Genomic DNA, 10,905 nt, shown 5'->3' with positions numbered 1-10,905 from the left:
CTTAGCATATTATAACTTTTCCCTTTATATAATAAACATGATTTTCAGTGTTCTATTTGGGACACTCATTTGTGTATGGGTTGATGGTAACTAGACTTGATACTGGGTATTATGGATTGTTCTCATATCTGTTGATCTGTGGCGGATTTAGGTGTAGGCAACATGGGCAGCCGCCCAGGGCGGCATCCTGGTGACATTTGCTCAATCAGTTTTCCATCGCTCATTTGCACGTCACGTCAATGATATCATCTCCCCGTGTGGGAGTGTAGGTCAATTAACCTTGTCTGAGTGAGAGCCCTGATTCTAGTTTGTGAGCTAGGCAGACTACTGTCTGGGAAGGTCTCCCACTCAGAAGTACGAGATGGGGAGGGGGCGGGGGTAGGTTGACCTCAGGTCTCCCCACTGGAAGCCCGAGGTAGGGGGAGTGGGGGAATCTATCAAATAGCGCACATCTAACGTTGAACAGTACTAATTAGTAAAATCAGTCACAACACAAAATGCTACCAAATAAACCACAATTCATTCATAATACTGTGAATATATAGTTTCAGACATATTGTTGCATTTTTTTCTGGTTTGTGTGAAAATGTTAGGAATAATATTAAACCAGTCTGCACACCACCAATGTGAATTGGTTTAGTCTTGACTCCTGGTTGACAGTGTTGGGAGATGGGTAATGCATTGACGCTCGAGTGCCAAATCAACAAGTTTGTTTCTATTTGTGTTTGTAACTTATATATATATTTCTTATATATATATTTTTATATTTACATAGTTTTAAATGTTATGATTATTTATTTGTGTTGTTCCAAATGTCTGAATAAAAATGCCAGTTAGTGCAGAATGGTGCACGGGGGGGGGGGGGTAACAAGCTAGAACAGCCACTGTTGATAGTGGCTGTTGATAGTGATTGACGCTAGACTGGAGGTACAAAGACCGAGGACATTGATTGTTATTATTGTTATTATTTTCTGTGACAGTGTGCGAGTGTAGCAGTTGATGTTGTGACTTCTTACCTGCCTCTCAGCAGGTGTTTACAGAACATTGGTGCTGTGAGATTAGAATATAAGGGCCTGCTTTGAAAAGGCCAGTTAGACATTTTCTCTGCTTCTGTGGTGGAGGTGTCTCCCTGTTGTAACTTGTAATTAAACTGGATCGGTTTTGATTGCCTTCATCAATGACTGCTCTCCTTTTTGTTCACCTGGAAATTCCTATTACAATAAGTATTTGTAAGGAAGAACTGAGACGGACGTCTGCCACTCAATCACTTAATTCCAAGTAGATTTGTGTAAGGTTAGATTCTCCAATTTCTTATCGATCCCAAACTCCCCATAGTATCTGGAAAACAAACGTTAGTTACAATCATTAGTTTCCATGTCATCTACATAGGTACAATAGTCATCTACATAGGTACAATTAGTTATAAATAGGACTCATACACAACACTCACACCGTGGCTATTTAATAAACCATTTGTTTTACTCCAAAAACCCAGCAGCAGACTTTGAGAAGCCCGTCCTCCCAGGCTGTGATTAGAGGGAAGTTTAGAGAAGCAGATTTGAGAAGTCTCTGAAGAGCAGGGGAACTGTTATGAGATAGTACTGAAGCGTGGAACGGTAGACGCAGCAGCGCCCGCCGTCTCTCTCATGCTCGGGCTGTTCCAGGTGTCCTCACACGCCGCCAACGCAACCTGCCGTCTCCTGGGTGCGTGTGTGTGCGTCTGTCCAGGCTCAGGTACGCTATGCTGATTAAACCCACGGCTAAGCGCAAAAAGCGCCCGCCTGCTAGCGCCAATGACCCTGAATACACATATGGCTGTTTTGGGGAAAACAAATGGGCGGAAAATGGAATACACAAGCGCAGCTGGTACAGAGAAGAGGAGTAAAAAAAATTATCCTCATTCAGAGGAGCAACCAGCCGAGCCAAACACTGAAAAAGTCCGGGAGAGAGGATTTTTATGTTTTCTGTTGTGTGTGAGTGAGGGAATGAGTGTTGGAGTGTGTGTGGGGTGTGTGTGTGTGTATACCTTCCCACCATCTGAGAGTTGTTGTAGACCGGGACATTAGGCCTGTCACTGCTGTTGTAGGGACCGAAGTGGCAGTTTGGAGCACCAAACCATTCATCAAAACCATGCTCCAGAGGTAGGTGATGAGCTCTGTGACCAAGATGCCTTAGGCCAGGAAAAAAAGATGGGGGAAGGAGAAACACAGAATTAGAATTGTCACTACTGTTACCACTTCAAATTAGATCAAAATGAATGGTGCCCACCACTTGCCGATGATCTTGTTGACGTAACCCTTCTTCTTCAGTACCAGTGGTAATAGAATTTTATCCTTTGAGATCCCTCCTACTATCTCCTGGGGTGTGTAGGCTGCAAAGGTCAGGGGTTACATTAATTTGTGGGGCAAAGCAGCAAGGAAAATATAACTCAAAAGAGAGACAGAATGAGAGCTCACCATTCGTGGCATAGGAATTGGTGGTATAGAATGTATTTCTAACTGGTAATCGTCCTGTCAGAAGTGAAGCTCTGGCTAAGGACTAATAGAATAAGAGACATCAACATCATGTTTTGATAAACTATTTAAATGATCAGCTGAATGCGTAGTTAATGTGGGAGAGGCTGCATGTGATTTTACATAAAGTTCCACAGTATATAACGAGTCAGATCCGGGTTAAGCGAGCATTTTCTCAAGAAGCAGTGCAGCTTGGCGGGGTCGTGTTTCAGAGGACACACGGCTCTCGACCTTAGCCTCTCCCGAATCCATACGGGAGTTGCAGCAATGGGACAAGATTGTAACTACCAATTGGATATCACGGAATCAGGGGGAAAAGGGGGTAGAAAATAAAGAAATAATAATAAAGAAATAAAAATATATATATTTTTTAAAAAGACTAATAAAAAAAATGTGTGCAACGCTGTCATCAAGGCAAAGGGTGGCTATTTTGATTCATTTAATATTTTTTTGGTTACTACATGATTCTATATGTGTTATTTCATAGTTTTAATGTCTTCACTATTATTCTACAATGTAGAAAATAGTATAAATTAAGAAAAACCCTTAAATGAGTAGGTGTGTCCAAACTTTTAACTGGTACAGTATGTATGAACCGAGTTGAGCTTTGCATTTGGGTTTTGTGTCAGGCTATATTTTCAAATACAAATATATACACTGCTCAAAAAAATAAAAGGGAACACTAAAATAACACATCCTAGATCTGAATGAATGAAATATTCTTATTAAATATTTTTTCTTTACATAGTTGAATGTGCTGACAACAAAATCACAAAAAAATTATCAATGGAAATCAAATGTATTAACCCATGGAGGTCTGGATTTGGAGTCACACTCAAAATTAAAGTGGAAAACCACATTACAGGCTGATCCAACTTTGATGTAATGTCCTTAAAACAAGTCAAAATGAGGCTCAGTAGTGTGTGTGGCCTCCACGTGCCTGTATGACCTCCCTACAACGCCTGGGCATGCTCCTTATGAGGTGGCGAATGGTCTCCTGAGGGATCTCCTCCCAGACCTAGCCTAAAGCATCCGCCAACTCCTGGACAGTCTGTGGTGCAACGTGGCGTTGGTGGATGGAGCGAGACATGATGTTCCAGATGTGCTCAATTGGATTCAGGTCTGGGGAATGGGCGGGTCAGTCCATAGCATCAATGCCTTCCTCTTGCAGGAACTGCTGACACACTCCATCCACATGAGGTCTAGCATTGTCTTGCATTAGGAGGAACCCAGGGCCAACCGCACCAGCATATGGTCTCACAAGGGGTCTGAGGATCTCATCTCAGTACCTAATGGCAGTCAGGCTACCTCTGGCGAGCACATGGAGGACTGTGCGGCCCCCCAAAGAAATGCCACCCCACACCATGACTAACCCACCGCCAAACCGGTCATGCTGGAGGATGTTGCAGGCAGCAGAACGTTCTCCACGGCGTCTCCAGACTCTGTCACGTCTGTCACATGTGCTCAGTGTGAACCTGCTTTCATCTGTGAAGAGCACAGGGCGCCAGTGGCGAATTTGCCAATCTTGGTGTTTTCTGGTAAATGCCAAACGTCCTGCACGGTGATGGGCTGTAAGCACAACCCCCACCTGTGGACGCCGGACCCTCATACCACCATCATGGAGTCTGTTTCTGACCGTTTGAGCAGACACATGCACATTTGTGGCCTGCTGGAGGTCATTTTGCAGGGCTCTGGCGGTGCTCCTCCTGCTCCTCCTTGCACAAAGGCGGAGGTAGCGGTCCTGCTGCTGGGTTGTTGCCCTCCTACTGCCTCCTCCACGTCTCCTGATGTACTGGCCTGTCTCTTAGTAGCGCCTCCATGCTCTGGACACTACATTGACAGACACAGCAAACCTTCTTGCCACAGCTCGCATTGATGTGCCATCCTGGATGAGCTGCACTACCTGAGCCACTTGTGTGGGTTGTAGACTCCATCTCATGCTACCACTAGAGTGAAAGCACCGCCAGCATTCAAAAGTGACCAAAACATCAGCCAGGAAGCATAGGAACTGAGAAGTGGTCTGTGGTCCCCACCTGCAAAACCACTCCTTTATTGGGGGTGTCTTGCTAATTGCCTATAATTTCCACCTGTTGTCTATTCCATTTGCACAACAGCATGTGAAAGTTATTGTCAATCAGTGTTGCTTCCTAAGTGGACAGTTTGAATTCACAGAAGTGTGATTGACTTGGAGTTACATAGTGTTGTTTAAGTGTTCCCTTTATTTTTTTGAGCAGTGTATATATAATGGGAGCTCCCCCTGGATATTGTGATTAAGCCACGTACCATTTCAGTATATGATTACATTTATAATTAACATTCAGTGGCTGAATCCTTTAATACCCTCTCCGTGGCGTTAATACAAATAGCCAGGTATGATGCACTTGGCTTCCTTCAGGCACTCACATCACACACACACACACACACATATGAGATAAGCAATTGATTAGGTCTTATTTGCTTAAATATTAATTAGAAAAAAAGAAAAGGGTCGATCTATTTTGCATAACACGTACATTCAAATTCCCAAATTAGGTATCATTAGCATATTTCAATAGTGTATTATCCCTATTAGCATAATGAGTCTTCTCCCCTCTATCACCCAGGCACACACAGCTTAGGCTTCTGATGTATGCATCACATTGTTTCAAAAGGATTCCTGGCTGCACCTACCACCAACCTCTCACCCAAATCCCACTTCATCACAGTGATGTTATCGTCACTGCAACTATTCCTCTCCAATGACAATATTATTGAATTGTCATCATTGAGTGTGGCACTGCTTTCCACCAGCTTTCCAGAGTATGAATTCAAGAGGATTGGGATTTTAATAAAGTATTACAGGTTTTTGTTTTTTTAATTTTTTTTTTAACCATTATTTAACTAGGCAAGTCAGTTAAGAACAAATTCTTATTTTCAATGACAGCCTAGGAACAGTGGGTTAACTGCAGAACGACAGATGTGTACCTTGTCAGCTCGGGGGTTTGAACTTGCAACCTTCCGGTTACTAGTCCAACGCTCTAACCACTAGGCTACCCTGCCGTCCCATGTATGTAGCTGACACTGACATGGAGAGCAGAGGGGGTTAGCTGTGTAGAAGTTGGGGAACAGCAACCATGGAGTCAAAGTTTGGGGTCTCAGAGGGCTGGCCAAACACCCCCACATCCCCAGCCCATCTAAACATTAGAGGAACAAGCTGTCAAATGACAGTGGATCAGAGAAATGGTTGCCATTTCCTGACAGAGACCAAATACCAAGCACATGTTTGCATGCTGTGTAGTATTGTATGTCAATATGTGTCAAGTATACGTGGCATATAATCAGAGCAGACACAGCCTTTCCATTTGAGTAATCATGCCACAGGTTTTAGAAATAATTTTGAAAAAGCATCACGCCACAAAAGTAACTCCTCAAACTAAACCTACATCAACATCTTACGTCATCCATAAGAATGATGACAATGCTCGGAGTCGACTTGTTTGAAGGATTATCTGCCCAAATACCACATATTAAACTACAAAACAATATGAAAGTTTGAATTGGACAGACATCTATTGCAGTGATCACATGATAACACATTCAGGAAGCATGACGATTTCTCATTGTTTGCTTTCACGAGCGTTTTTAGCGCAGCACTTGCGCATATTCAAATGGCGAAGCTGACTTTACTGCCCGATGTAGTCAAGCTTGAAAACACATTTTTGTATCGATGAAAATATTTATAATAAGTCCCGTTATTTTACATAAACTGTTACACAAAATCAAAGTTAAGTTATCTACTTGCCTTTATCTATCACACAGTCACGTGATACGTCTTGGCAGGCACAGCAGACATAATTCCAAGATGGCGGTCTGTATTGCTGTCATCGCTAAAGAGGTAAAATGAAACAAGAACGCGATTTACATCGACATTTGAATTTCGTTTTTGTATGTACTAGCCTATAAGGGGATACATAGTCAGTTGTACACCTGAATGCATTAAACTGAAATGGGTCTTCCGCATTTAACCCAACCCCCCTACGAACCTGAGTGTTGACTGTGATGCTATAAGGCTAGGTAACGTTAGTAGCTAGCCAACTGGGCTAACTAGATACATTGAGTATGGTTTATCGTAGAGTTCATTTGAGAGACAAGCATGCAATAATAACGCATCAAGTCAGACTTCAGGTTAAAAGGTCTGGACGTAGCTAGCTATTCTTATTCAATTAATATGCAGATAGCTAGCAGATCACTACTGTTCTTCAATCTTGGTCCAAACCACACAAGGTTGAAGCTTTTTTCTAGCCAAACACACCCAATGATAACAAACTAGCTCATTAAGCCCTCAGGTGTATTTGTATTGGGCTGGAACAAAAAGCTTGCGCACCATCAACCTGTGGTCCAGTACCATAGACATTGTATCTGCAAGTATTTGGCCAGTTATATACATGATGTTTTGTGGTGAATTTAGGCTTTATGGAAGGTTGCACTAATTCATTTCCTATTCTGTTAGAATTATCCTCTGTACATCCGAAGTGTACCCGTACAGAATGAACTGAAGTTCCACTACACGGTGCATACCTCTCTGGATGTGGTGGAGGAGAAGATTTCAGCAGTCGGCAAAGCTATGGCAGACCAGAGAGAGCTTTACCTTGGGTTGCTGTACCCAACTGAGGACTACAAAGTGTATCCTTCTCATGATAATTGTATATTACACTGTCCATGTTTTTTCTCCTAATTGAAGATATTCTCCTTTACCGACATACCAGATATGGCTATGTGACAAACTCCAAGGTGAAGTTTGTCATTGTTGCGGACTCGTCAAACACATCTCTGCGGGACAATGAGATTAGAAGTGTAAGTCAACCCCTGACTCTGTATGGTTCTCTTATGTTATCTTAATGGCTTTCAGGGGAATCTGATTGCTTCAGTTTATGGTCATTTTGAAACTACTTGACACTTGTTTCCTTCAGATGTTCAGAAAGCTACACAACTCATTTACTGATGTGATGTGCAACCCATTCTACAATCCTGGGGACACCATTCAGTCCAAGTAAGTTATCCCTACCACAGTGTCAGTTATGCAATGGTGTATCTAAATTGCTATTGTCTGATTGACCTTTTTTTCCTCCAGGGCCTTTGACAGCATGGTGTCTGCAATGATGGTGCAAGCTAGCTGATATTGTCCTCCTGAATATCTGTACATAATTTCCTGAAACCTTTGTGTTGCCTCATAATAAACTATGTCCACCAGAACCTCTCATTTACGGCATTTCAAAGAAGCACTATCAAGTGTAATTCATTTATTAATTTCTAAAGCAAAAATTGTTTGACATTATATACAGTGATAAACATTGAGCTATGTACTTGAAGCAAACTGCCAATTGCATGTCAATATAGTTAAGCCAAAAGAAAGCCAATCACAATGCAAATTGTATCATTTGTGTTGTTTTAACAACAACTATACTTACAAGCTCAATAGCCACACCAACAAAATGAGTGATCTGATCAAAACATCCTTACAAAAAAAAGTATCTGACATGGCAAATGGCTGTGCAGTCAAACAGTTCTTGGGGTAAATAATTAAAAGAAACTGTGCTCAACTAAAATAAACCACCACAGGCACAATCTTTTACAGTAAAAAGCAGCAAACCAAGGCTGGCCTCCCATTCCCCCTACAATAAGACAAAATGGCCATTGCAAAGTCTGACTTGTTAGGATTAAGTTGCAATAACCTTATGGAGGCTGTTAACAAAAGATGCCATATGACTTTTAATTCAATGAGGTTGAAATCTGTGCTTGTCTCAATTTCTGCCCATTAACATGCATGGAAAATAATTTGCAAATGAGTAGAAACGAGCAAGTCACGATTTCATGAAATTCACATTCCATGTTTATTAAACAATCACTTGAATCCAGGCATGATTCAGTAGTGTTGCTGCGGGTGCATGTGTCCAGTGTGCCCTGGCCTCGAGTGGTCAGTGGGTGGGGTTATGAGGAGAAGGCATGGGTGCCGTTTAGGGCCCTGCTCACGGTGCTCAGGAACCCCCCAGTGTCTCTTCCCAGCTGGGGGCCCGTAGGGGTGTGGTGAGACTGACCTGGCGGGGCCAATGTTGTATCGGAACCTGCCTTGTTGATACCCATTGTATCTGGGTGGGTGGAAACCTCGTCCCCTGGATCGAGCACCTCTGTGAATCCCCCTGTCCGTGGTGCTGATTCCTGGCATGTTGGTCCTTTTAGGCAATACCTGCAATGCAAAGGCCACAGAAACAACCTAAAAGACCTGGAATCATTTACAGTTAACAGGAACACTTCATTCAGCTCAATTTATTAATGAATGTGCAACTTCATCAAATCAAGTGTGTTTTGAGTTTAGAATTCAGGTTTCCATTCCTACTAACCTTTATGACTCGGTCTCTGAATACAGTCTCATCCAGGCTCATGGCAGTCTGCACTGAGTCCCTGTCATGGAACTCAATATATGCAAAACTGGGAGAAAGAAAGTTGTCATCTTATACACAATAACATACTCAAATTGTAATCAGAACATACAAAATGTCCAAGAAACAAATTAAATGGTGCATAAACTATTTGTAATTGGACTTTGCATTAAAACTGGATGTCCCACGTGATGGGATGGATAGTTAAACTCACCCCTTGGGATGGCCAGAGAATTTGTCACAAAGGATGGTTACTCTGTTGACAGGACCACAGCCATTGAAATGGATCTCCAACTCATCTGCAGTGGCACCATACTCCACCTGTTTAATGTCCATAAAATATCATTAGTCTATGCATGAGGACCCTCAGTTACTTTGTGGATATCATATCAAATATGAATTGTGTATAACTTGACATGAATGCTAAAGGTAAATGTAGACATTAATAAAAATAAAAAGTAAACCTTACATTCCCCACATAGACAGATCTGTTGTCAGCGTCTATCCTTTCCTCATGGGTCATTGTATAGAACATTCCTGCTGTTTTGAACAGAAGAGAACACTGGAGCATATTTCACACGACAGAAATCAAAAGACAGCAAACAAAAGCAACTAATTACAACACCTAGAGGAACTGTGGACAAGTTAGATATATTTATCAAGAGGTGTTGGCAAGAAGACACTAGAGAGACAGCCCCATTCCATCAGAGGAAGGGATAACTTGAAATAGAGGCTGCCGGGCCTTGGGCAATGAGGGTACCCTTCTGGAACGCTGCGGCTCACTGCTCATCTCATTGGGCAATGATGTGAGCCACAACGTGGCAGGCCAGCCCAGTAGATGGGCTCAGGTGTGGGCCAGCTGGCTAGGTTGAACAGGAGCTCACCTGCCTGGATCTGGCTTCCTGTTGCCTCATAATGCACTGCTCTCAGCCGCTCCTCCTCCTCCATCTCTTGCACCCGTGCCTTGATGGCTTCAAACTCCTATATGGAAAGGGAAATGCCAAAACCTCTGAAACATGCAGTATGAGACAATAAAAAAACTACTTTCAGACAGCATGAAAACATGTCTGAAACGCATCAGATGAGCAAGTGCCTTGAGGTTTCGGGTTCTAATGTGGCAGCGGGCCCACATATGCCTAGCATCTCAGTGGCCTATATGAGCAGCTGTCTTAAGTAACGTTAGTTTGAGGATGCAATTATATTGTTCAGAACCACACATGCTGCTGCCACATTACGCAGGCGCGCCCCAGTGGATGGATAGATTGTGGCAAGATAATGCAGTTTAAAACATACAACTGCCATATCAAATCAGGTAACATAGGTGGGACATAGCATATGTGCTGCAGTAATAATACAATAGGCTACCTGGAATATCCCTAAACCCTACAGTACGTAGCCTACAATCATTTGCGCATTCAAGAAAAAAAAAAAAACAGTAGGCTAGCCTGCAAATTGTATCACGCAAGGCCGAATGCAATTGTCTTATGTTCTTACATACCGGGTCCTCCATGTAATGATCTCCCGCGATGTCGCCTTCTATGTACATGTCTTGCCTTTGCTCCGCCATATTCAGTGGTCAATAGCAGACACCAAACCCATGCCCGCGGACGCCACTTCAATGCCCGCGACGTCGCTCTCTTGTAGCCAGTCCAGTGCAGGAGACTCCAATGCAATCGATGTTTTCTTTAATCACTAATCCGATGTTGATAAACTAATAAATGTAGCCTATATACAGAAGGTTGTTTGGATTAAATAAAAAGATCTTCCCGCGGACGGAATCTACCCACGCCTTGTCAATACTGGTTGCTTACCTGTCTGTCCAATATGACGAGGGGGAATGTCAATTAATTGTCACCTGTCTGTGCATCACATGTTTATGGGCTCGCCCCACCAGTTGTTGAATGGGCATTTTATAAAAAATAAAAATGAATCTATAAGGTATCATTTTATTTTCATAAATGTCACCATGTAATTAT

At 42.6% G+C, this 10,905-nt stretch overlaps 2 protein-coding genes across 3 annotated transcripts; one reads left to right on the top strand and one right to left on the bottom strand.

Moving 5' to 3' along the window:
* The first annotated feature begins 6,286 nt into the window (after positions 1–6,286).
* On the top strand, positions 6,287–7,752 carry LOC135504588 (trafficking protein particle complex subunit 2-like protein). Its single transcript, XM_064923308.1, has 5 exons — positions 6,287–6,387; positions 7,003–7,175; positions 7,259–7,346; positions 7,463–7,542; positions 7,624–7,752. Exons 1-5 carry the CDS (start codon positions 6,355–6,357, stop codon positions 7,667–7,669), a joined length of 420 nt encoding a protein of 139 aa, XP_064779380.1. The 5' UTR covers positions 6,287–6,354; the 3' UTR covers positions 7,670–7,752.
* Positions 7,753–7,777: 25 nt separating this feature from the next.
* Positions 7,778–10,769, bottom strand: LOC135504543 (embryonic polyadenylate-binding protein 2-B-like). Of its 2 annotated transcripts, none has more exons than XM_064923235.1 (6): positions 10,428–10,769; positions 9,814–9,910; positions 9,399–9,469; positions 9,144–9,250; positions 8,891–8,978; positions 7,778–8,736 (listed from the first exon to the last, which is right to left on the bottom strand). In XM_064923235.1, exons 1-6 carry the CDS (start codon positions 10,494–10,496, stop codon positions 8,416–8,418), a joined length of 753 nt encoding a protein of 250 aa, XP_064779307.1. In that variant the 5' UTR covers positions 10,497–10,769; the 3' UTR covers positions 7,778–8,415. The 2 variants fall into 2 exon arrangements, with proteins under 2 accessions (XP_064779307.1, XP_064779315.1); XM_064923243.1 differs by having other exon boundaries at positions 9,399–9,466.
* Positions 10,770–10,905: the final 136 nt, after the last annotated feature.

The sequence above is a fragment of the Oncorhynchus masou genome, chromosome 2, assembly GCF_036934945.1.
Source record: "Oncorhynchus masou masou isolate Uvic2021 chromosome 2, UVic_Omas_1.1, whole genome shotgun sequence".
NCBI lineage: Eukaryota > Metazoa > Chordata > Actinopteri > Salmoniformes > Salmonidae > Oncorhynchus > Oncorhynchus masou.
Note: the sequence above shows the minus strand (reverse complement) of the source record. Positions and strands in the feature narration are given on the sequence as shown.